Genomic DNA, 27,115 nt, shown 5'->3' on the forward strand with positions numbered 1-27,115 from the left:
CACCCCCCCTCATCGGAGGACTAATAAACTTCATTCTACATTAAAATATTTTCACTAATGTTCTTATTTTAGTAAATATTCTCTCAGTTATCTAATTAAAAATATGGAATACATAAACTCATCACAGCTGTACGAATGTGGAATATAATAAAAATACAAATTTTCTAGTGTAACTAACAATGTAACGTTACATCGAATAACATTATCTAGCTAAACCATTGTATTCTATTTTTAACTGCAACAGATCATAACAATAGATTACATTTTTATCTTTTATCTATTTGATAACATTTAATATTTTTTTTCAAATGTATTAAATCTCTTTATGTTGATTTTAACCCACCACCACCCCCCCTCATCGGAGGACAAATAACTTTATTCTAGATAATAATTATTATATTACAGGTTGTCTTATCAGTCTGATTACTTTTGTTTTTAGTATTTTAAGTATTATTATTAGAAGTAGTGGAACTATTGCTATGAATATTATTATTTCTGCCTTTTATCATTAACACTTAGTTTCACTCTATTGAAATATTGTTTTATTTTCTTTTTACCACTCTGGTTTTTCATCTTCTATTGTCTTTGTTCCCTTCTGCTTTAGTTTTCTTCTGTGTATACACTGTAAAGCACTGTTCTATTAACACAAAAATGAATAACTGAAATATATATAATTGGCATAAACACAATTGACTGTGATCAAAATATTACTAGCACACACATTTACAGTACTTAACACCTTTTAATGAAACGTATCTCCTGGTTTTTCATTAGAAGTTGTGTTATACAAGTCATCTTCAAAATGTTATTTTGAAGGGGTCTCTCCTCCTTCAGTCTTAGCCTCCTCAGATTTTACATTTAAGTTGTGCAATACAAGTCGTCTTCAAACCTCATCTTCTCCACTTACCAGTCTCTGTCTCTCCCGCTCCTGTCTCAGTCTCTCCATACTATCAGTCTCTTTCTTCAAGCCTCCTTAGATTTGTCATTATAAGATGTTTTATACAAGTCTTCCTCAAACCATTATTTTGAAGGGATTTCTCCTTCTCCTTCAGTCTTAGTCTCCTCTCCTTTCCTGTCTCAGTCTCTCCTTATGCTCATATTCCACATACTTCCGTGTTTCTCTCTCTCTCCCAGCTCCTGTCTCAGTCTCTCCATACCATCAGTCTCTCTTTCTTCAAACCTCCTCAGATTTTTCATTTTAAGTTGTTATACAAGTCGTCTTTAAACCTTTATTTTGAAGGGGTCTCTCCTTCAGTCTTAGTCTCCTCTCCTCTTCCTCGTCCTGTTGCAGTCTCTCCTCATGCTCTTTACTCAATCTTCTCTTCCTCCCTCTGCTCATCTTCTCCATACTTACCTGCCTGTCTCTCTCTCCCTGCTCCTGTATTGGTCTCTCCATACTTTCAGTCTCTCTTTCTTCAAGCCTCCTCAGATTTTTCATTATAAGTTGTGTTATACAAGTCGTCTTCAAACCTCATCTCCTCCATACTTACCTGTTTCTCTCTCTCTCTCTCTCTCTCCCAGCTCCTGTCTCAGTCTCTCCATACTTTCAGTCTCTCTTTCTTCAAGCCTCCTCAGATTTTTCATTCAAAGTTGTGTTATACAAGTCGTCTTCAAACCTCATCTCCTCCATACTTACCTGTTTCTCTCTCTCTCTCTCTCTCTCTCTCTCCCAGCTCCTGTCTCAGTCTCTCCATACTTTCAGTCTCTCTTTCTTCAAGCCTCCTCAGATTTTTCATTATAAGTTGTTATACAAGTCGTCTTCAAACCTCATCTCCTCCATACTTACCTGTTTCTCTCTCTCTCTCTCTCTCTCTCCCAGCTCCTCTCAGTCTCTCCATACTTTCAGTCTCTCTTTCTTCAAGCCTCCTCAGATTTTTCATTCAAAGTTGTGTTATACAAGTCGTCTTCAAACCTCATCTCCTCCATACTTACCTGTTTCTCTCTCTCTCTATCCCAGCTCCTGTCTCAGTCTCTCCATACTTTCAGTCTCTCTTTCTTCAAGCCTCCTCAGACTTTTCATTCTAAGTTGTGTTATACAAGTCGTCTTCAAACCTCATCTCCTCCATACTTACCTGCCTGTCTCTCTCTCTCTCTCCCTGCTCCTGTATTGGTCTCTCCATACTTTCAGTCTCTCTCTTTCTTCAAGCCTCCTCAGATTTTTCATTATAAGTTATGTTATATAAGTCGTTTTCAAACCATTCAAATCCCTTTACCTAGAAAACAGTTGAGCTATTTCGGAAAACCTTCCCTTTTTCTCTTTCCTGTCTCCTTCCTCTCCAGTTTCCTTCTTAAGTCCCTTTTCCTTCTTTTGTTTGATCCTTTCCTCCAAAGCTTGCAGTTTCATTAGCAGCTTATTCCTCGTTCCTTGTTGCCTCAAGGTTCTGATCTCCTTCAGTTCAGGAGTATCATCTGAAAGAAACACATTGGCCTCCTTCTTGGTGGTCTTGGAGATGGCTTTGAGGATCTGGTCCCTCTGGTGTTCCATGATGCGCACTTTCAGGTTTGAAAGGAAACCTTTATTTTTAAGGGGTGGATCACTTCTCTGTTTCTCTTCCTTCTCTCCTTCAGTGTTCACCTGTCTTCCAGCCATGTCATCCTTTCCTTCTTGGTCCAGTCTCTCCTGCTCCCTCCTCTCTCCTCTCTCCCTCCTCCTCTTCTTCTCTATCCTTTCCTGTCTTTCGGCTTCTTCCCTGTCCTGTCTCAGTCTCTCCTCTTCCTCCTCTCTCTGTCTTCTCTCCCTCATCCTCCTCTTCTTCTCCAACCTTTCGGCTTCCTCCCTGTCCTGTCTCAGTCTCTCCTCTTCCTCCTCCTGTCTCAGTCTCTTCTCCTCCTCCTCCTCCTGTCTCAGTCTCTCCTCCTCCTCCTGTCTCAGTCTCTCCTCCTCCTTGTGTCTCAGTCTCTTCTCTTCCTCCTCTCTCTGTCTTCTCTCCCTCATTCTCTTCTTTTCTTCATCCTGTCTCGGTTTCTTGTCCACCTCCTCCTGACATAGTGTTTCCGCCTCATGTAGCAGTCTTTCCAATTCAGTATCTTCCTGTCTCCATCTGTCTTCTTCCTCCTGTGCCAGTCTCTCCAACTCCTTCTTCTTCTTTCTCAGTCTCTCCTCATCTTCCTTTCTCAGTCTCTCTTCCTCCTCCTGCTGCTTTAGCCTGTCCACCTCCTCCTGTCTCAGTCTCTTCTCTTCCTCCTGTCTCTGTCTCCTCTCCTTCCTCTTCTTCTCTATCCTGTCCAGTCTTTCGGCTTCCTCCCTGTCCTGTCTCAGTTTCTCCTCTTCCTCCTCCTGCCTTAGCCGGTCCACCTCCTCCTGTCTTTCCAAATCCTCCCTGTCCTGTCTCAGTCTCCCCTCTTCCTCCTGTCTCTGTCTTCTCTCCTTCATCCTCCTCTTTTTCTCTATCCTCTCCTGTCTTTCCAATTCCTCCCTTTCCTGTCTCAGTCTCTCCTCATCTTCCTGCCTCAGTCTCTCCTCTTCCTCGTCCTGTCTCAGTCTCTCCTCATCTTCCTGTCTCAGTCTCTCCTCTTCCTTCTCCTGTCTCTTTCTTCTCTCCTTCATCCTCCTCTTCTTCTCTATCCTCTCCTGTCTTTCCAATTCCTCCCTTTCCTGTCTCTGTCTCAGTCTCTCCTCTTCCTCCTCCTGTCTCTGTCTCTCCTCTTCCTCCTGTCTCTGTCTTCTCTGCCTCATCCTCCTCTTCTTCTCCAACCTTTCGTCTTCTTCCCTGTCCTGTCTCAGTCTCTCCTCTTCCTCCTCCTGTCTCAGTCTCTTCTTTTCCTCGTCCTGTCTCAGTCTTTCCTTTTCCTCGTCCTGTCTCAGTTTCTCCTCTTCCTCGTCCTGTCTCAGTCTCTTCTTTTCCTCGTCCTGTCTCAGTCTCTTCTTTTCCTCGTCCTGTCTCAGTCTCTTCTTTTCCTCGTCCTGTCTCAGTCTTTCCTTTTCCTCGTCCTGTCTCAGTTTCTCCTCTTCCTCGTCCTGTCTCAGTCTCTTCTTTTCCTCGTCCTGTCTCAGTCTCTTCTTTTCCTCGTCCTGTCTCAGTCTCTTCTTTTCCTCGTCCAGTCTCGGTTTCTCGTCCACCTCCTCCTGACATAGTCTTTCCGCCTCATGTAGCAGTCTATCCAATTCCTCATCTTCCTGTCTCCATCTGTCTTCTTCCTCCTGTACCAGTCCCTCCACCTTCTTCTTCTTCTTTCTCAGTCTCTCCTCATCTTCCTGTCTCAGTCTCTCTTCCTCCTCCTGCTTTAGCCTGTCCACCTCCTCCTGTCTCTGTCTCTCTTCCTCCTCCTGCTTTAGCCTGTCCACCTCCTCCTGTCTCTGTCTCGCCTCGTCTTCCTGTCTCAGTCTCTTCTCTTCCTCCTGTCTCTGTCTCCTCTCCTTCCTCTTCTTCTCTATCCTGTCCAGTCTTTCAGCTTCCTCCCTGTCCTGTCGCAGTTTCTCCTCTTCCTCCTCCTGTCTTAGCCTGTCCACCTGTTCCTGTCTCAGTCTCTTCTCTTCCTCCTGTCTCTGTCTCCTCCCCCTCTTCCTCCTCTTCTTCTCCACCCCTTCCTGTCTTTCGGCTTCCTCCTTGTCCTGTCTCAGTCTGTCCTCTTCCTCCCGTCTCTGTCTTCTCTCCTTCATCCTCCTCTTCTTCTCCATCCTCTCCCGTCTTTCCAAATCCTCCCTGTCCTGTCTCAGTTTCTCCTCTTCCTCCCGTCTCTGTCTTCTCTCCTTCATCCTCCTCTTCTTCTCCATCCTCTCCTGTCTTTCCAATTCCTCCCTGTCCTGTCTCAGTTTCTCCTCTTCCTCCTCCTGCTTTAGCCTGTCCACCTCCTCCTGTCTCAGTCTCTCCTCATCTTCCTGTCTCAGTCTCTTCTCTTCCTCCTGTCTCTGTCTTCTCTCCCTCTTACTCTTCTCCATCCTTTCCTGTCTTTCCAACTCCTCCCTGTCGTGTCTCAGTTTCTCCTCTTCCTCATCGTGTCTCAGTCTCTCCTCTTCCTCATCGTGTCTCAGTCTCTCCTCTTCCTCATCGTGTCTCAGTCTCTCCTCATCTTCCTGTCTCAGTCTCTCTTCCTCTTCCTCCTGTCTCAGTCTCTCTTCCTCCTGTCTCAGTCTCTCTTCCTCTTCCTCCTGTCTCAGTCTCTCTTCCTCTTCCTCCTGTCTCAGTCTCTCTTCCTCTTCCTTCTGTCTCAGCCTCTCTTCCTCTTCCTTCTGTCTCAGTCTCTCTTCTTCTTCCTTCTGTCTCAGCCTCTCTTCCTCTTCCTTCTGTCTCAGTCTCTCTTCCTTCCGTCTCAGTCTCTCTTCCTTCTGTCTCAGTCTCTCTTCCTTCTGTCTCAGTCTCTCTTCCTTCTGTCTCAGTCTCTCTTCCTTCTGTCTCAGTCTCTCTTCCTCTTCCTTCTGTCTCAGTCTCTCTTCCTCTTCCTTCTGTCTCAGTCTCTCTTCCTCTTCCTCTTCCTTCTGTCTCAGTCTCTCTTCCTCTTCCTTCGGTCTCAGTCTTTTCAACAGCTCCTGCATCAGTCTTCTGTGTCTCCTTCTGACCCTCGCCATACTCACCTGTTTCCCTCCTCTCTCCTGCTGCTCTGGTCTCTCCATACTTACCTGTCTCTCTCTGTCTTCCTTTTCCTGCCTCTCTCTCTCCATACTTTGAGTATCTCTTTCTTCAAGCCTCCTCCGCGTCCTTCTCTCTCTCTTTCCTCTTTCTGTCCTTCTCTCTCTCTATCGTTCCTCCTACTTGTCCTCTTCACTCTCTCTCCTCTTTCAGTCCTTGACTCTCTCTCGTCTTTCAGTCCTTGTCTCTCTGGTTCCTTTCTGTCCTCTTGGTCCTCTTTCTGTCCTTCTCTCTCTTACCTCTTTCTATCCTTCTCTCTCTCTCTCTCTCTCTCTCAGTCACTCTCCTCTCTCCGTCACTCTCCTCTCTCAGTCCTTCTCTCTCTCTCCGTCACTCTCCTCTCTCTCCGTCCTTCTCTCTCTCCGTCACTCTCCTCTCTGACCTCTCTCTCCTTCACTCTCCTCTCTCCGTCACTCTCCTCTCTCTGTCCTTCTCTCTCTCTCCGTCACTCTCCTCTCTCTGTCCTTCTCTCTCTCTCCGTCACTCTCCTCTCTCTGTCCTTCTCTCTCTCTCCGTCACTCTCCTCTCTCTGTCCTTCTCTCTCTCTCCGTCACTCTCCTCTCTCTGTCCTTCTCTCTCTCTCCGTCACTCTCTCCGTCACTCTCCCCTCTCTCTCTCCTTCACTCTCCTCTCTCCGTCACTCTCCCCTCTCTGTCCTCTCTCTCTCCGTCACTCTCCTCTCTCTGTCCTTGTCTCTCTTTCTGTCACTCTCCTCTCTCTGTCCTTCTCTCTCTCCGTCACTCTCCTCTCTATCCTTCTCTCTCTGTCCTCTCTCCGTCACTCTCCCCTCTCTCTCTCCTTCACTCTCCTCTCTCTGTCCTCTCTCCGTCACTCTCCTCGCTGTCCTCTCTCCTCTCTCCTCTCTCCGTCACTCTCCTCTCTCTGTCCCTCTCTCTCTCCGTCACCTCTCCTCTCTCCGTCCTTCTCTCTCTCTCTGTCCTTCTCTCTCTTTCTGTCACTCTCCTCTCTCTGTCCTTCTCTCTCTCTCCGTCACTCTCCTCTCTCTGTCCTCTCTCTCTCTCCGTCACTCTCCTCTCTCTCTGTCCTCTCTCTCTCTCCGTCACTCTCCTCTCTCTGTCCTTCTCTCTCTTTCTGTCACTCTCCTCTCTGTCCTATCTCTCTCCTCTCTCCTGTCACTGTCCTCTCTCCGTCACTCTCCTCTCTCTGTCCTCTTTCCTGTCACTGTCCTCTCTCCGTCACTCTCCTCACTGTCCTCTCTCTCTCCGTCACTCTCCTCTCTCTGTCCTCTCTCTCTCCGTCACTCTCCCCTCTCTGTCCTCTCTCCGTCTCTCTCCTCTCTCTGTCACTCTCCTCTCTGTCCTCTCTCTGTCACTCTCCTCTCTCTGTCACTCTCCTCTCTGTCCTATCTCTCTCCTCTCTCCTGTCACTGTCCTCTCTGTCCTCTCTCCTCTTTCTGTCCTCTCTCCTGTCACTGTCCTCTCTCCTCTCTCCGTCCTTCTCTCTCTCTCAGTCACTCTCCTCTCTGTCCTTCTCTCTCTCTCCGTCACACTCCTCACTGTCCTCTCTCTCTCCGTCACTCTCCTCTCTCCTTCACTCTCCTCTCTCTGTCACTCTCCCCTCTCTGTCACTCTCCCCTCTCTGTCCTCTCTCTCTCCTCTCTCCTGTCACTGTCCTCTCTCCGTCACTCTCCTCTCTCTGTCCTCTTTCCTGTCACTGTCCTCTCTCCGTCACTCTCCTCACTGTCCTCTCTCTCTCCGTCACTCTCCTCTCTCTCTCCGTCACTCTCCTCTCTCTCTGTCCTTCTCTCTCTCAGTCACTCTCCTCTCACTCTGTCCTCTCCCTCTCGGTCACCGTCCTCCCTCTGTCCTCTCTCTCCGTCACTCTCCTCTCTCTCTGTCCTTCTCTCTCTTCGTCACTCACCTCTTTCTGTCCTCTCTCTCTCGGTCACCGTCCTCCCTCTGTCCTCTCTCTCCGTCACTCTCCTCTCTCTCTGTCCTCTCTCTCTCCGTCACTCTCCTCTCTCTGTCCTCCCTCTGTCCTCTCTCTCCGTCACTCCTCTCTCTCTGTCCTCTCTCTCTCCTTCACTCTCCTCTCTATGTCCTCCTCTCTCTCTCCTTCACTCTCCTCTCTCCGTCCAGTGGTTTTCTCTCGCTTCAGTGTTCTGAAACATAAATTCATAATAATGTTTGATTTTATTGCTCAATTAACTCAACTATTACTTTTCATTTTCATACTGCTCCCCTTAATGTTATTTTTCTCTTCATATTTATTTACAGTTTCTAAAAGAATTCAATAAAATGCAATGAATCATTATAAGGAAGTTCAAACTTTAAGGACCGTGTATTTCAAGTTGTGGCTTCAGAAATATGTACAAACTGTAATGAATTAAAATAGTAGTTAGGTTGATGATAATACCAAAACCTTACACACCACTTTGACACCAGTATAAAGCATGATACTTTAAATCTCTATACAACAGAAAAAAGTCTTTTCACTGTAGTAGCACAGTAACAGTTCCTGAAAACAGGCCAACACATGTTTGTAATAATAGAAACGATGAAGACTTAATAAGTAGCCTTTCCTTAAACCATTTAGAGACCCACAGTAGTTAGCACAACAACACTAAAGTGTTTGGAGGATTTAGCATAGAAACACAATTTCAGAAAACAGAAGCAGCATTCTCACTTTCCCATTACTGTAATCCACTACATTAATACAAATGACTGCTGAAACAGTCTATGGTTCAGAGTAAACACTGAGGATATGGAAGTGTCTCTGTGGAGCATAACTGTATGCAGCACACATCTGCTGTCCTCATGTCTAGCACTGTGGTAGCAAATATCATTCTTCTTCAAACTACCAAGTTTATACTACACAAGTTCTGCTTTTTAAAGTCTAATATTACATTTGAGTTACATATCAATGCAGTAAAAAGAGAGATATGACAAATCCTCCTTGTATTTAGAAATTAAAACACAAAAGTTTTCTTTCTTTCAATGCAAATGTGTAGGATTTAGCAGCAGTAAGCCTGTACCTTTTGTTTTTGTACAAACTTCTAATTATAAATGGATAGACTAATCAATGCAGTGACCTGAGAAAATGTCCACAACTGAAATGATCAACGAGAACAACACAAACTGTCTTTTCACTCTAAATTTACATCGAGTTTCACAACATGAAGTTCAATTCAGCTTCATGGATCAACTATGATCCGTTTAATCACTGCTCGAAACTTTTTCAAGGTCAAACTTCTAATTTTTCAAGGTCAAACCTGTAATTCTTGAGAAGAAATGCTATAAAACTATCATTTTATACACAATATGAGATATATTCTGACAATAATTGTTAGTCGAGATGCAATTTAATGAGCCCCGCTAAGCTAGCTCATTAGCCTAGCTTAAGCTCCAGCTGTGTGCAACTTACCTCTCTCTCAAGTGTCCTTGGTGAAAAGGGCCGAATGAACGCGCTCAACGCTTTTATACCCCGATGGAATGGACGCGTTCGATTCAGATCCAGACACTACGTATGTACACGTATGTGTAAAGTGCGTCCCTGGCATATTGTCCCTGGCATATAGTCCCTGGCATATTGTCCCTGGCATATTGTCATTAAATTGGTCGTTATAAAAAGAAAAATAATAAAAACATGTCATTAAAGTCTAAATAATAAAATACAATTCGAAAACGAGGGAAATTTAACTTTAATTATGAGATATAAATTCAAAATCAACAACAAAACAGATAATAAGTGTTCATATGTGGACAACAATGAGAATACAGTATTAACAATGAGTCAGAAAGTCCTTGAGATAGAACGTAAATTATTATATAGAAACAGAAATTTCATAGATTAGAAAGTAAGACACCATAATGATCTTAAAATGTTGTGTCAGTGTTAGATAGAAAAGTACAAAGGTCCTAATGAATTAGAGAGCATTATGAGATTCAAGAAAAGTTTAAGATCACAGGATGTAGCCTAAAACATATATACACAATAATATATATATATATATATATATATATATATATATATATTTGTGTATATATGTTTATATATATATATATATATTATTGTGTAGCTGTTTTTTTAACAGAGGCATCTCCTCTGTCTCCTGCCCAGGGACTACAGATGTAAATTAGCTCATAGCTAACTCTGGTACAACTAAATGGCTATACACTGTCCCTGTTGAAATAAACTAATACATAAATAAATAAATCATTTTTGAGAAATAAATATAACTTAACCCCCCCACCCCCCTAAAAAGGGGAATGGCTGATGGCCTTGTTTGCTTTCGTTTGTCGTAAGTGTCAAAGATAAAGGTACAATAGGCCTAATGAGTGAGAGAGCATTATGAGGTTCAAAAAAATGAATGTCAAAGATGAATGGGAAGGGTTTTTTGAGTGAGAATAACATAATTACACTGACGGGGAAAAAAGGAGGAAAAGAAGGAAAGTGACTTTGGCTATTGGGTGAAATCATCATACAATGCCATTTGGATATGCAATTGTTTCTGAAATATGTATTTTAGGTTTTGATGGTGTCAAGAAAAATTCTGGTATATTTTGGTTTCTTTTCTATATTATGATCATCACATTTATCTTTATTTTTTCAAAGAGTGAGGAAAAATAAGGTTAGCATACTAAAATACCACTAGAGGGTAGTATAGCACAGACTAAGACTGCATTCATGTGGTGGATGGAGGGTAGAGTGGCTCTAGTTCTGCTATTTTTTCTTCACAGACCTTTGGTGCCATCCAGAGGACTAGTATGTCACAAAGGGTAACAAAGAAGATTTATTAAACTAAAGAACAAGGCACAAAAGGTACACTATTTGACACATTTGTCATTTTTCTGAAAGAAATAAAATAAAAAGATTTTATAAAAAAAAAAAAAAAAAAAAAAGAACAAGGCACAAAAGGAAAAAAGAAAAGTGACTTACAAAATTCCAAGAAAGCAAAAACCATAAAAGGTTTATCAGAGAACACAAAGAAACAACAGGGAGCACAGAAGGAATCTGGAGGCAGGTAAGCACAGAGAAGACAAAAGATGACTTGAATTCAAGAAGGACTAAGGCTGTTTTAAAACCGCCTGCTACATACTACCTATGAATGTAGTAAAAAGTATGTTCTGTATACTACATACTGAATTTTTGCCAAATCAGTACACACCACTACTGTAGGAGACAGTTTCAAAAACAGCCTGTGTGACCTGACAACACAAGGGAGGAAGAACAGGGACTAAATACACACTAGGTAATGAGCAACAGGTGTGGACACTGGACACTGGACTCAGGTGAAACTAATGAGGGTAATCAAACACGCAGGGAAACACACAGGGGCAGCAAGTAAAACTGAACCAGATACAGGTAGCAAGATCTAGAAAATAAAACAGGAAACACAACAAACTTGACTAAGAAACATAAGGGACAATAGACACGCAAAACAAATACAACATAAGACATGTATCATGATTAAATAACACAAGGAAGTTGTAAGGATAACTCATAATACAGAAAGGGAGAGACCAAGAAATAAAACACAAGGTAAATCTCCAAAATAAAACAGGAAGTCAGATTAAACTACAAAGATAATACAAACTAAGAAAAATCAAGTCATCGCAAATCAAGGGGGAAAAGGAAGGATTTAAAGTTGTATTGTATAACTGGAAATGGACACTTCACATCTGATCCTGTGAAGATATGCTACTTGTATGACGACAAGCTTTTGTTTTGGGATGCCTGTGTAAACTGAAGAGCCTTTTGCAGGTTGTTCAGTGTTTGAAGAGCTTGTTAACTCAGGTTTTAGCATGATGTTAATGTACATCAGATTACTTAGTAGTTTCATTATAGTAATTTAATTTAGTCAGTTCTATTCCTTCAAAGCTCAAAGCTTCATCATGATATACAAATACTGCTAGAGTTTTAACACAGAGACAAAAGATGACTTCCTGTCACTAAAGAAGCTACACACTTAAAAGTCAACAGGAAGTGAAACCTTTGTGGTTGAAAACCCAGAAAAATATAAACTTCATGCTAAAAACTGTAGATAGGCAAAACATACACTCATTTGTAGATTGTGTAACAGCTACATTTAAGGACCATGACCACTGGTAAGGCAAAACATGTCACTATTTTCCTGCTGCCTCCATTTGTGAGCCAGGTAACCTTTCAGAAACACAAACAAAATGTTCATGTTGTGCCATTGTCAGTTTGGACATTGTGTTTAAACAAACACAACTTACTTCAATGCCCAAAAACTAAATACAAAAGGAAACGTTTGGGGAACACAGGAGAGACGAAAACTGATCAAACACAGGACAGGCGACACAGAGGAACTAAATACAGAGAGTAATTGACACAGGTGTGGAACACATGGACACAGATGAAACTAATGAGGGTAATCAGAAACGGAGGGAAACACACAAGGGCAGGAAGTAAAACTAAACTGGAAACATAGGGACCAAGAACTACAAAATTAAATCAGGAAACACAAAACAAGACTAAGAAACACAAGAAAATACAAAAAGAGACATGGATCACTAAAACACACAAGGGAGACAAAGGATAACTAATACAGAATAAACACAGGGAGGAATCAGGGCAAGAAACACAAGGAAAAAACTAAACTAAACTTCAACTCATGACACCATGTTCTTGTATTCCTTGTCTGTGTATTTCATCCATATTTCTAAAGTCTTTAGTTTTTCCTATTTTATTTTGTACTTCTTGCTCCCTGTGTGTCTGATTTGGTTTTACTTCCTGCCCTTGTGTGTTTCCCTCCACCTTAATTACCCTCATTAGTTTCACCTGTGTCCATACCTGTTGCTTGTTACCTAGTGTGTATTTAGTCTCTGTGTTTCCTCCCCTCAGTGTCAGTGTGAACTTTAACTGAACTTGAAACACTATCATATTAATCGAATGATCAGCTTTTACACCAATCTAGAACCTGAGGTCAACTAAACATTTGTTATTATTTATTTACCCTCTAGGGATAATTTTTTTTTACATATTTCATATTGCAGGCATTACAGCACATTCTTATTCTGGGTGTTTTGCAGGATGGTCTTTGTTTAACTGAGATAAACATCCCTACTTTTACGTTGCTATGTTATCACATTTAATTGAACAAGACAGGCCTTTATTTTCTTCTTAAAATTTAGACCTCTGTAATACGAAAGTGTGCAGCAGCATTATAAGAGATTAAGAATCACTGCCTTAATCAAAAATTAACCATCTTTATAAGCTGCATTGATGAGATTAAAGGAGGCCTTGTTGAAGTTTGTAATAAATGATATCAAAGGTGATTTTATGGCCAGCTTTTTTATGTCAATGGGACAAAAGTCATCAATCAGCACTTCTGATTACAGCTGGCATACTTAACCATCATCACTCTATCTATCCCATCAGCACTTCCTGCTAGAGGGCACGTTCATGTGTTTGATATATTCGTGTTTGTTATCTCACTCTTTAAACTCCCATCATCACGTCTCATATTTTCATTTCCCCTTACCATCGGCCGTCTCAGCTTCACACAGGAAGTGTCACGCTCTGCCCTGCTCCTGACTGCGCCTCTAAGCTCTCGGTTGGGTCTCTCTTTCACACTAACTGTGTGAAGCATCAGGTCCACAGAGAGGAAGTGTGGTTGGAGGTTTCTCTCTTTCAGAAGCAAGTGATCCTCCCTATTAGGCTCTACTTTCTGCGTCTTCTCTCAGATGAGCCATCTGCCAGTCACCTGAAGTTGATTCTGTACCCAGACTACAGCCACAACATGAGCCTACGAAAACTGAGTGAGTACTGGATGTGTGTATGCATAGCATCAACACTTTGTTTAGGTCACATTTACTCAGCCAGTGTATGGGCATCTAGATGAAACCAGTGTTGACGGTTGATTATGCTATATTTCATTTATGGGGAAGTGCAAAATTCAACTTGCATTGATAATGACTTGATCAAGTTTTTTATTTTTTATTTCATGATGACACACATGATATGATTTTGATTATAAAAAAATGTAGTTTTGTTGAAAAAAAATAGAAGTAGTACACAGTTGTAGTTTACATGAAAAAACAAATTAACTCCATAAAAGTAATTTATAAATAATAAAATATTAAATAGTTTAGTGCACACCACAAACTAGAGGATTCCATTCCCCAGTAACAAGAGTCCACACCATAGACTGAAATAAATGGATGTATTATCCCTGTTTTGAAACCAATCGTCAGCGGGAGCCATATTGGTAATGCTGAACTCAACCAAACTTAGTATGAGGTAAAGAGGGTTTGAGCCTCCTAGCCAACAGCTTCAGTGTTCATGCCTGTCAGTCAAGTCAGTCATGTCCTTATTTGGGCAAAACTTGTAATCTTAATATCCCCTGAACCGTCTTGTTAGAAAAAAATTCACCCCCCCTCCATACAGTGTGTGCCGATAGAGAAATTAACTAGGATCCAAGCCGTTTTTTGAACCAGACTGTAAAGATGTTCATTTCTTCTGCAAATATCGTCTTTTTTGAACTGGTGTGTATGTGGTTTCCGGTGTTTCTGCAGCCAGCCTCAAGGGGATGCTCGATGAATTGCAGTTTTTAGCACTTCCGCATTGGCTTCATATTTTGAGACCAGAGGTTGCCGCTTGAGTATGATGCATCTCCACTGCAACATGGAGTTGAGGCGGGCTCTTAGTAAAGCAACTAACACACTAGCTCTTCAAAAAAAGCACTGCAAAAGGTGGGAAAGGAAGAATGACCTTGAAATTAAAGCTGCATTTGTTGATTTGCTTGCCACTAGGGGGCAGCAGAGAAAGACAAAACACTACATCTGGTGAATAAACATACATACAACATACATGATGAATTAGAAACCAACACTTGAAAACAAGCTTTCATTCTACAAATTATGCAGCATATTCCGCAGCTAGTACCCTAGGGTGTTTTTTAATAATACATATGTAAATGAGAGCAGAATCTGCATGTTGGAAAACCAAAACAACAAGTTTGAAGACACTAAAATGCAATAAAGATATAGGAGAACAAGGACTAAACAGTTTAAATCATTCTGATCTTTTTATATCAAGAACAAGATTTATTAACTGTAACCCACCTACTTTTATATCCTCAGAAGTTCAATCTCGTCTTTTACAAAATCACCAAATGTTTTTTAACCTGTCAGAAAAAATGTTATTCATACAGATTGGTTGGTTGCCCCATAATGACCATTTCTTCTTTTTTCTAACCTGTTCCCCTTTCAAGGTTTCAAGTGGTTTGGTAGCCTCACCAACCTCACTTTTCGCCGCTCCACTGAGAAATCGGACTCGAAGTCCTCTCCCTCAAAGTCCAGGGCAGGAGCTGAGTCTCTACCTGAAGATGGCACCACCTGTGGCTCTGTCTCCACAAGGGTCCTGGCTCCAGTTGTTGAGACGACAGTGGATGACATGGATGCAATGCGTCCTCGCACCTCCAGCTACATCCGCTCCAGTGAGAGCTACACACACATGGGGACACTGCCAAGGCTACTGATGAAGAGGAAAGACAAGAGTAGTAAAGGTACAGCAGCAGAAGTTTTGATTAATGCTTGAATCATTTGACTTAATATAGAACAACAATTGCGCCAAATTTCCACAAAACCTTTTACCTCTTTCATATTTTTTCTAGAAGGTCCCAGCAGCAGCAGTAAGAAGAGCAAAAACAAGAGCATCAACAGAAGTCAAAGCCAGCGACCAACAGGGTCTGGGCAACTTCAAATAACTGGACCATCATCCAAAAAGGCTCAAGATGATTCTGCAGTTAAAGCTAACTCAGACCGCAACCACGCTTTTTGTCCTGATCCCCATCCTCAGACTGAAGCTGCAGGTGAAACTAACATCACCAACACCCAAAATATCATCTCTGGGCCTGAAGCTAAGAGGAAAGATTTGTCTCCCTCTGGAGGCTCAAATGCTGCAGTGCAACCAGAGACCTGTGATAGGCAAGGCAGCATGAAAGAAGCTCCTGACCTGAACCATGGAGGGTTTTCATCATCTCTTAACCAGGCGAATGATCAAAGCCAGAGAGATGGTGATGTTGGGTCAGCGTCCAGACCGGTGCCTGATCCAGAGGAGGAGACAAAGAGCACAGAGCTGATCGAAGGTGCAGACAAAGGAAACCAGAACTCTGAGAACATGAACAGGTGATTTTTCCTTTTTAAAGTTTTTAAAGGTCTTAGATGTTAACTTCCTTTTTTTCCTTTCTGTACAATAAAGTCATTTGAGAAGTAAAGTTATTGACTGGAGAAGAAGGGAGAGCGTAATTAATTTTCCAGTGTGATCAATATGTTATGATCGAGCTAAGTAAAGTTTCAATGAAACTAAGCAATAGTCTAAACCTCTACTTTGAACAATGTTCATTATGTTGTGATACTATAAGAGCACAGACCGCTAAAGACAAATATAAATAGACGGATATAAAAGCTCAAAATCTGTCTCACCCTTATCTAACTGACCTTTGGGCCCTGTATGGAGCAGGGTCCCTGCGTCAGAATCAAAGGTGAATTAGTCTCTACTTAACTTACACCTACTGTAAGAAAGTTTTTTTCACCGGTCAGAAAAAGTCCAAATATAAGTCCCATGCCTTCATAAGCCAACACATCAGTAGGGCTGCTTAAGAGGGGATTAGTTATTCTTACTGCCTGTCATTGGGTCTACTCCCTGTTCACAGACGTTTTTATGAAGACATTTCTAATCCAAAAAGGTTGATCTTTCTTTCATTCAGAGGGAAGGGGAACTGCGCGTGTCCACAGGGGTCAAACAAAAACACAGAATGACAGCCGCTCTGACTTTATTCCTAGTTCCTATGATATCTTGCATGAATGATAAGTGTGACTTCCGATGTGTTCTGTTATAGAACAAAAAGCCTGCGTGTGTCATCGCAACTGGACGTTTTTATCCTGATTGTTAAAAAGATCTGGGGATTGAAAATGAGGGAAGATGATCTTTTTTATCTTACAAAACTGATAGATAATAAGAAAAGTGCAAGAAAGAGCCAAACATTATATCTCCTACCCAATGTATTACCACATGGCTCCATAAATGTCACATAACAGCAGGTGACCCCTTATCATACATTGTACAAAAAAGCTAAAAACCTGAAGCACCAACAACAGTGAAATGCTAATTGATATTTGCAAAGCATTAACCACAGGGACCATTTTATATTGAGAGACAGTTGGTTTGAAGGTGTGTTTATTAGATATAATTTTGCTTTATTTAACTTGTATGCTGTATCGAGTGGGAAACAACATATGATGAGGCCAAGAGGCAACCTTCTGGTCTAAAAATATGAGTCCAATGCGGAAGTGCTAAAAACTGCAATTCATTGAGGATCCGATTGAGACTGGCTCCGGAAGAACCAGAAACCACATACACACCAATTCAAAAAAGATGATCTTTACAGCAGAAATAAACATGTTTACAACCTGAAACAAAAGATGAGTGTAGTCTGGATAGCTCATTTCTCGATCGGCACACACTGTACGGGTCAAATTTTTTTCTAACGCGGCAATTTCGAAGATATTGATATTACGAGTCTTCCAATGAGAGGCACAGCAGACTTGATTGACAGGCGGGAACACTGTAGCTGTTAGCTAGGAGGCTCAAAGCCCGCCTCTTTACGACAGAATCGATTGACAGCAGCAATATGTCTCCCGCTGACGTTTGGCCTCAAAACAGCGCTTCAGAAACAGATGGGTGACGTCACGGATACTACGTCCATATTCTATATTATTTAATTTAACAACTGCGCAAAACCAGCTCCCCTCCTACACACCTTTCTTGTAAAATAGATGTAAGTAATAGAAGTATTTTCAAAGAAAATGCGCTGCCTGTAAATGTAAAGAAAACTACTTGCAGCCAACTAGTTTATTTTAACCTCACTTTTGCTTCTCACAAGACAGAAAGCAATTCACCATTCAGGGTTTTAGTGTGGCACCCGAGGTGGCCAATCAGAGTTCAAGGGGGATGCACCCCGTCGCCCCCTTTGTAGACACGCCCCTGTCAGTGAGTAAACCACAGGTTGCAGATAGTTTCACTACTTATAGTGTCACCATGGAAGTTGGACAGTTCACGTTTCACACTTTGTGCCAACCTAACCGTGGACAGGACTTGTCTAAGACGATGGGTGTGAGGTGAGATGATAACAAAATTCCTAAGCTTTTAGAGACAGCTGGTAACATCGATTACTTTCATTGAGCTGAAGGTTCTGGAGAACTGCAGTGGAGTTGGTGTGATGTTAAATGCATTGATCTATTCAGAAATAATAAGCCTGTTGTATGATATTTGTGTGCGTTTCATAACTTTAATTTGTTTAATTTGAGGAAAATATGTCCTCTCTCCCCCTCCTCCTCCTCCTCCCCCTTCTCCTCTCAGCCAAGCAGATTGCTATTTCTCGCTGCCTTCCCATGACATGCCATGGTCTCAGCCTCCCAATATCCCATATGCATGATAGCAGAGTGCGTGTATCGTGTTACAGTGGGATTTGCACCGCGTATATGTACGTGCATGCGTGTGTGCAGGCATGTGCGAGCGTGCAGCATCAGCCCATTAGTTCAGCTCAGGGACCGTGGGAAATAAGAGTATGGTGTAGAGCAGGTCCAGTATGCTCACATCAAAGAGCTGTCTCTGCTCTCTGCCCGTCTGTTCAGCTCTGAATCACAGGTCCTGCAGCCCTCACACTCAACGTCCATTTCCCTCCTCTTCTCGTTCTGTCCAAAGTGCAGCTCTTCACTTCTGTGCTTGAAAACCAATTTCAGTTTATTCTCAGACAGTTTTGATGGTGCCTTTGGATGGCTGGTAAGTCTTGAACCTGACAAGAAAAGCTGTCATGGTGTTTTAGTCAGTCAGCCTAGTAAGTAAAGCTATGGGTTTTGTTCTTCAGCCTCATCGTCCCTCAAGGAGCAGAACATGTCATGCTTGTTTGGCTCTCATTTCAAACGACAGATAGAGGGATGTTTACTCATGTTTAACTGGAGCTTTAACAATTAACAGCTCATAAATAGATTGATGGACAGACGATGTATCTGCAGATGTATCAAGCGGATCCTCGATGAACTGCAGTTTTTAGCACTTCTGTATGGACTCATATTTTTAGACCAGAGGTTGCTGCTTGCTACCAACCTTAGCTTTAAGTAAGTTAACTTGGAAATGACCTGCAGTTCTCTGTAAAATGACAATTCACATCTATTACATTTTATAGTCAGTATGGAACAGCCCACCATTGTTTCTCTAAGAAAGCTTGCATTGTACAACATTTGAAAGCCTCGGTCTGTAAAAAGTAGAGTTGTAAAGGCATGTTTATCAAGTAAATCAAGAATAATATCAAGGACATATAATGTTTAATGTTTGAAAAGAAAGAAATATTTTAAAAATTGAGATGACAAATAAATAAATATTGCTGGTCAGATGCAAAAAATGTAAAGTTCCCCTACCACCAACCAGTTTCTTGTTGTTGGAGATATAATTTAGAATTGAATCATAGAACCAGCAGGAAACCTGTAAGCAATTTCTAATGAGCAACTAGATTCCAAACCCACCAATCTTATACCCACAGATCTCTTGTTTCATGTTGTATTGGTTTATTCTTCTGAGCCTGCAAATCCACCTTGAGTTTGTGCTCAACAAATGTACATTTATTTTAAACCAGTGGCACTAGGGCCCCAACCCCCCTCTACCCAAGTGAAGATTTACAAACCTTTACTGAATATTTTAGAAAATGAGTCTGCAGTATTGACTGTATATTGATATGAACACTGCACCTCATTCTCCTCCCAGTGTGAGAAGCGAGGCAAAAAGCCAACCTCCATGGGCCCTAACATATTGAACTGCTAGAGTCAAGGCATGCACAGAAGCAATCTGGCTGGTGGAGCTGCAGGATTGATACCCAAACATGCATTTAACTAATGTCACAAGCAAACACCCATTTTGCTCACCAATAAAATGTCAAAGATCTCTTAGATCTGTACAGTCCACAGCAGAGCAGATTTTTGTGTTGGTCTGAAGCAGACACGCATGGGTATGGAAAGTTCAGTGACTCTTGTGTTAGTGCTAGTTTCTCTCACTGTCCCTCTTCTACTCTGCTTAGAGGAGAAAGGAGCCTAAATTTGCTGACAGAGCTGTCAGTCGATCACCTTTTCAACATAACATAACTTATTGAATAAATTATTGTAAAAACATGTTTGAGAAAAATGTATTTGACATGTATTTTAATTTTAATGTTTGACCCATGCTCCACTTGTTAACATGAGGGAGGCGGGTTTATGCCTATACTGCAGCCAATCAGCAGGGGTGCTCCATATAGTTTGGCTTCAAGGTCCGTGAACACTTGTGGTATCCATTTGAATATCATTCTATGGCATGCAAAAATATATATACATATACATTATTAAAAGGGCACAGTAAGTGTATAGTGACTAAAATTAAATTAGATTAGAAAATCTTTATTGTCCCCAAGGGGCAATTTGGTTCGCAACAGCAGTCCTACACCCATCCTATACATTCAAGCAATACACACAACAACAACAAACACAAATCAATTCAAGTACATATCCATATAACTTAACTCCTGTGGATGACATCATCCTTTCTGTACATGAGACCAAGGTAAGGTCCTACAGCTTGTTTAAAAACCCAACAGCTGAGGCCACAAATGATCTAAGATATCAGTTTGATCTTGCCCTCCTAGTATAAGTGAACCTCCTCCCTGTTGGCAAAAGTCTAAACTCTGAATAAAGTGGGTGGTGAGGGTCTTCAAGGATGGCCTTTAAGATTAGTGCCAACGATCTTTCGGCAGACTTTGACAATATAACCCAACCTGTTTTTGTTAAAAATGCTGAGGTTACCAAACCAAGAGGTCATTGTAAAAGTTAAAATAGACTCAATAAAAGATGAATACAATATTTTTAAAAGGGATCTGTCAACATTAAAACTCCTCAGCTTCCTCAAGAAAAAGAGTCTCTGATTGGCCTTTTTGCAAATGGCATCAGTCTTTGCATTAAAAGTCAGTTTGTCATGTGAAAAATGTTTAGTCACTGAGTGAGTGTGCAATACCATATACTCTTACATTACTGCAAATAATGGAATTCTCAATAATTATTAAAACATAATATAAGGTTGGAATGAAATAGATGATGTGGAGCAGCCAAATAGGTTAAAAAAAAGTCAATAACAGTCCATTTTCTACCCTTTCAGATCATAAACAGGGAATTTCAAATGCTTGACACAGACTTCAGCTCTGTGCTGTGCATGAAGGCCTCTTTCCAGTCTGCATCTAGCGTTCCCTTTCTTTTCAAAGCCTCGAGTATGATTGGTATGTTTTTGCACGTACAGCTCAATCACATTCTGTTCTGGGTAAATGCTGATGTTATCACTTCAAATTATGGAGGCAAATATTTCACATTTGTACAGCATTTTTTTCAAACTAGCAGCTCTGGAGGGGATTGTAAAGCTCCTCTTGTGGGACCTATTAACATTCCCGAGCCCACTGACTGCCATGTTGGCACCCTTTGATCCAGCCTCTCTGTGGTCATGTGTAACAAGGCTTTGCTCTGGGCCCTGTGAGACCCATCATGCAATTGGGATCTGCGCTGATTGATCTTTTAACTTGTCTGGGGGTGTAATAGCCCGCTTTAACTCATGCCTGCTCTGTATCACAAAGCTGCACAGCTCTATATGGCTCCCAAGACTGCAGCACAGCGGGAGTTTCTGACACAGGATCTGGATCCATCAGGAGTGTGAAAGTGTGAGTTATGGCGCCCGAGAGATTTAAGAGGCCAGTTTCATATTCAGCAACCTGAGACGCTCAGTGGGGTTTGCTATCTGCCTGTTTTCCATGAAGCTGGATCGCTGCAACAACATTTTACTCACAGAAGAGGCCGGTGCAAAAATGAGGCATGGGAATACAGGCGTGTTTTTTCCTTTCTGTAACATGCAGTGCACCTGTTAACGCATCAAACGCAAACAAGCCTTTCAATTGAGGTTTAAAGCCTATTTTTCTGTTATTACATCATTTAACAACCTCCTCTTTCATCTCTTCTTTTCTCCTTCTTCTGTTCCTGCAGCCACAAGGAACAAGCAGAAAGCCAGGCTGAATACGTCCAGGTAAGTCTGCTGTGACGAAGTCTTCTCCTATATGTGTTAGTTGCCTTGAATATGTGGATGATACACAGTAATCAATTAGTCACAACTTTTAACCTCCTACTTCCTTACTCTAGAGAGATATGAGCTTTTATTTTCACCATACATTCGCATTTTGTTTCAATTTCCACCCCTATTTCAGATATTTGAATGAGGTTATTTAACCTAACCCCTCAGTTTTAAACAGCTATGCTCAATTCAGCAAACTCCCTCTGCATTAAGCCTTATGCAGTCTGCCATTAAGCTAATTACAGTTGGAGTGCAGCAGTGCTACAGTCAGCACTGTACAGCTGCAGCCTGCAGTGTGTGATGCAACCAGCAGGTGGAGCTCCACTCATGAGTTAAAGATCAGAGAGCTGGAAATGTTTGATGAGCTGTTCCCCAACCTTGGGGATGCATGATAGGATTTATGTGTCCTGTGAACCATGTTCACTAATTTATACAGAGAGTAGACTTCAAACTAAGAGCAAAAGGGGGAAGTGGGGGCAAGGAAATAAAGACAGGGGGAAGAAAAGTGTGGCGTGAACTGCTGAGCTCTTGGGATCTGCTTTCTATTGATTATACATCAGAGACAAGGTGGTAAAAGCCTTCTCCTATGACCCTGACCTGGGCTGCTTTTGTAAAACAAACATATCCGACCACAACAAATTGACTATAGTTAAATCCTAGCCTGCCATGTTAGGGTTAGAATGCTGAGTGGAGGCAGAATTATAGCATATTAATACTATACATCTATCTTTACTCTGCTCTGAGGTCTTATATATTTGTAGTAGTTATACAAGTGTTACCTTATGAATTTCAGCTGCAGTAACTGATACAGTCAAAGAGTTTATTTTACTGGTGGAAGATCGACATCTTCATACAACCGTTTTTCATAATTGAGAATAAAGGCTTATTATACATCTTACTGATGTAATCAAAACTTCCAGCACAAGAAGGCCAGATATGTGGATGTCAAAAAAAAGTACTGCCCCAGTTCTTTTAAACCTATTAATATTTCTTAAATAAGTTATAATGTGTACTGAGCTTGGCGTTAGGGTCTTGTCTCTTTCTATTTCACTTAACCAACTGCTCACTGTGCATTGTCCTGCTCATTATGTGTGCCAAAGTGGAGAAATGGTGTGCCAGAGCTCCTTTTTGCCGATTGACTTGATATGACATGTGTGATCTGGTTGTCCTTGGTGTCACTCAGAATTAATTCCAGTGGTTGTGGTGTTTTGACCAAACAGAATCAAGTCTTTAACACAGCCGGGTAATTGTTTTTAGATTTATTCTTTTTTTTTTTTAAGTTATATTTTTGGGCTTTTTGCCTTTAGGACAGCTGAAGAGAGACAGGAAATGTGGGGAGCAGAGAGGGAGGAAGACATGCAGCACATGGTAGCGGTTGTGAGTCGCACTGGCGACCTCTGCGATGAGGACTATAGCCTCTGTATGTGGGGCGCTTAGACCACTAGGCCACCAGCACCCCCTAGATTTATTCTTAACATTAGATATGTGGTCTTTATTTCTGGTGGAATGATCCCACACTGTGTGCAAACCCTGTTTTGTTTTATGGCCTGTCAATCAATTTGGGAGCAGTGTGTTCCAATTTCGTTCTGCAGTTGCTATTTTCATCTTTAATCATCATGTTCACATACATAAATAACATCATTTGATGTGATTAATATCCAGAGAAGAGAAGCCTTTGAGGGCATTTTTGCATTACTCATGAACATATAAGAGGTGACAGGAGATGGGACAAGGACTCATATGGACTTGCCCTGAAACTTGTACTTCATGGCAGCTCTCAGGCTAAAATGCAGTGTCGCCTGACTCCATTTTACTGTTCAGTTTTAATTAAGTTTGACATCTTTGGCAGAGTGCTTCTAACACATAACTTCCCTATATTTCATGCATTTATCATTAGCGACCTCATAGGAGCAGGAGTAGGCCTCTGTTTTCTGATTAACATCTGTAATCAGTGACTTATTTCACTCCAATCTTTGTTATGTTCTTCCTTTTCGCTCTCACCCACCAAAACAGCCCCTCCCTCCACCACTCCCTGAAAGCTGCTGGCGGTCCCTCCATCTCCTTCCATGTCTCTGAAACATTTATGACAGCTGATGTTTAAATCAGGAGTTGGCCTCGGTGTTCCCTGTTATAATGGGAGAGACCATGAGGCCAGGGACTCTGCCCCTGCCGTGTCACATGTACACACTCACACACGTGCACCGTGTTTACTCACATACACACACACCCACACACATACACAGAATCAGTCCAAAAAGACAAAAAAGAAAAACAGGAAAAAGAGACAAAGTGAGGAAACATTATCTATATGCTGAAGAAAATAAGCAAGTTATAGGAAAAGCCCTGAAGCAGTCAGAGCAAGTTATCAATCTTTTTAGTTTTATCATAAAATAACCATCATCATTCATTTTTAATGTGGACGCACGGCTGGTCAGGCAATATTTGTTGTTGTTGTTTTTGTGAGTGAAAAATGTAGAAAATCAACTTTAGAAGAGTTCGGGCTTTGCTAAAGTAGGTCTGACAGTGCTGTGATGGCAGAATATGTAGAGACGTGTATGTTTGTTGTGTTTGTCCTATGATTGTGTGCGGTTCTTTTAGCCTCCAGCTCAGCCCTGCTTTGTCTCCTGTCCTATTTACTGGTTTGGTGATACTTTGACAGGAGAAGGGGGTGAAACAATTTGGTTCATATGAGGCTTATTAACATACGTCTGGCACACTTCTGCTCTATAAAAAATATGTGTGTGTGTGTGTGTGTGTGTGTGTGTGTGTGTGTGTCTGTCTGTGTGTGTGTGGGAAGGGGCTCAGCTGTGTGTCTGTGTGTTACTGCATGTTTGATTACGGGAATGGTTTGAATTTCCAAAATCTGTATGTGTCTGTGTGCCGCCTGATTAAATTAAGGCAGTGCCCTGTGGGTGCATGTGAGTGTGTGAGTGTGTGTGTGTGACTATTACAGTGTATTGAATTAATGTGGCGCCTTTGTAAATGAGAGGGGGTGTAAACTGTCAGGGTTGGCCCTCAGTAACACAGTCTTCACTTACTGTTCTTGCCTTTATTGTGCAGACACAGTGACAAAGACTCAGAGCACAACACAAAGATATATCAGACCCCGGTTTATCTAAAAGAATATTTACATATGGAGCACTACTCACATGGAATTAGTATTGCCTGGGAATCTCTGGTAATTTGTGAATTACCCCTGATGTCTTTGTTTAGTGTGGCAAAGGCAAAGTCTGTAATTTATTGACATCTCTGATTGAAAAGCTGCACGATATCCACCTTGTCTCTGAGGGTAGCATCACTCTCTACAGTGTACCGCCTGCCTGAAATTCATAAAAAGTAGACAATGTCTGCATGTGGTAAACTTCGTAAAAAACATTCATTAAAAACTTTAGGACATACTGAATGAAGTTTAAAACTTTGTCATATAAAGTTTATGAGCTACCACGCAATAAAGCTGTTTGTATTGAGCCCAAACCAATCAGCTTTCCCCCTATTTTTTTAGTTGTCAGAGATATTGATTTGAAAGTGTCTGCAAGGGTGATTTGGTGGTTGCCATATAACAATAATTAAAGTGCTGCCCTTTTTTTTTTAACTTTATACAAAAAGGCAATATGGCTACATTGGTTTGTTCACATACTATTAGCGCTATAAGGGCAAGGAACCCATTTGAAAGATAGAGAATGTTTCTTACCTCATGCTGAAAAGCTGGTCATCCATCTTATCACTCTTTGAGATCTGGATGATAGACTTTAGTTACCTCTTTCTGCGAACAAGCCTCTCAAGTGTGTAGGAAAATGATCCAGCTAAATTTGCACCCAAAGTACTGTCAAAACCTTTGTTTACATTGTCCAACACAACCTCCATCATTCTCCATGACCAGAAAAGGGGCAGTGAAAGCCACAGAGGTCTTCTAAAAAAGATTACCAGTCCATATAACTGAGATTTACTGAGATACATTAACAGAGGATCTCTGTATGCTGTAACGTATATGTGGGTGATTTGCCCTGGAATTTGTTCTCAACAAATTACAGACATGGGCATAAAAACACAAACGTCCTCCATATTTATTACAGATTATCAGAGGACCCTAGGTTATACGAATCTTGTTGAAATAAGGCTTTATATAGTATAGAGACTTTATCAAGGGCCTGAATCAAAAAATTATCCAGATACAGCCTTATCTTTGTTATGTCATTTAGTTGTCTAGAAGTTTTGACCAAGCGGCAACCTCTGGTCTAAAAATATGAGTCCAATGTGGAAGTGTTAAAAACTGCAGTTCATCGAGGAGCCGCTTAAGGCTGGCTCCGGAAGTACCGGACACCACATACACACCAATTCAAAAAAGCTGATCTTTACTGCAGAAATAAACATGTTTACAGCCTGGTACAAAAGACCAGTGTAGTCTGGATAGATCATTTCTCGATCGGCACACACTGTGAGGGGCTGAATTTTTCTCTTACACAGCAATTTCTAAGATATTGAGATTGCGAGTCTTCCAATGAGAGGCACAGCTGACTTGATTGACAGGCGGGAACACTGTAGCTGTTGGTTAGGAGGCTCAAAGCCCGCCTCTTTACGTCACAATCACTCGACAGCAGTAATATGGCTGCCGCTGATAGGCCTCAAAACAGTGCTTCAGAAACAGATGAGTGACGTTATGGATACTACGTCCATATTTTATACAGTCTATGGTTTTGACTTACATTTGACTACCAGGAGGCAGACAAAATAATGAAAATGCCATACAATGCAATTCAAATATTATTTTATGAACAGAGTGAGAGTTTTTTTTATGAATGTACTTTAATGTTTGTAGTTAGTACACCACCAACTTAAGCTAATAGCAATAATACTAGCACTACAGTTTTTTTTTATCATTCCCCAACAACAGTGTAACACCCTGCCTTCAACTTTCTCTATCAAACCAGACAGCATCATCATATTGGTGTAGGGGAGTGTAACTTTACACTGTGTTTTGGGGTTGTGAAAAAGTGGCGCCACGTGCAATCTAACAACCTCAGCTTCAACCACTTACATGATGCTGTTTAGTCCAGCCTGCATTACAGGCTCAGCAACTTGACATTGTCTCTCACTACACCTTGAAACTTGTTACACTGATGGAAAGGTGTAGCAGAGACATGAAAGCCCCATCTCCAACAGAGTCATTTAACTTGTGTGTGCTTTAACCAATACTAGAATCTATCTGGCTGTAGATCGCAGATCAAGGTTTATATATAATGTGTGAGGCAAGTGCTTTCCTCGTTTAACAGAAGCAGTGGGAGTTGCACGGGCCGTGTTGCTTCTGCGCCTGCCTTTGCTTCAAAAAACATCACCCGCACAACATGTCTGCCTCTGACTTGGGCAGACACACATTCAATGTGTTGGCCTCTGAAAGCTTCATCCTCTGGGGATCAAGAAACTTTAATCTA

The 27,115-nt window shown here is 41.5% G+C and overlaps 1 protein-coding gene and 1 long non-coding RNA gene across 5 annotated transcripts in view; one reads left to right on the forward strand and one right to left on the reverse strand.

Moving 5' to 3' along the window:
- Positions 1 to 722: 722 nt before the first annotated feature.
- On the reverse strand, positions 723 to 2,714 carry LOC117830750. Its single transcript, XR_004634832.1, has 2 exons — positions 1,933 to 2,714; positions 723 to 1,636 (listed from the first exon to the last, which is right to left on the reverse strand). It is a non-coding gene; the product is annotated as an uncharacterized LOC117830750 (long non-coding RNA).
- Positions 2,715 to 12,378: 9,664 nt separating this feature from the next.
- The window catches only part of sh2d3ca (SH2 domain containing 3Ca), a 69,708-nt gene continuing 54,971 nt past the window's right edge, over positions 12,379 to 27,115 (forward strand). For 2 of the 4 annotated variants that reach the window (XM_034709715.1, XM_034709717.1), the window contains exons 1-5: positions 12,379 to 12,476; positions 13,051 to 13,312; positions 14,767 to 15,060; positions 15,169 to 15,682; positions 21,602 to 21,641. In XM_034709715.1, the coding sequence (XP_034565606.1) occupies positions 12,444 to 12,476; positions 13,051 to 13,312; positions 14,767 to 15,060; positions 15,169 to 15,682; positions 21,602 to 21,641 (1,143 nt within the window). In that variant the 5' untranslated portion in view covers positions 12,379 to 12,443. Of the gene's footprint in view, positions 12,477 to 13,050; positions 13,313 to 14,766; positions 15,061 to 15,168; positions 15,683 to 17,594; positions 17,675 to 21,601; positions 21,642 to 27,115 lie in introns of those variants that run through there. The other 2 variants (XM_034709716.1, XM_034709719.1) reach the window with 2 other exon arrangements.

Source organism: Notolabrus celidotus, chromosome 19, assembly GCF_009762535.1.
Source record: "Notolabrus celidotus isolate fNotCel1 chromosome 19, fNotCel1.pri, whole genome shotgun sequence".
Lineage (NCBI taxonomy): Eukaryota > Metazoa > Chordata > Actinopteri > Labriformes > Labridae > Notolabrus > Notolabrus celidotus.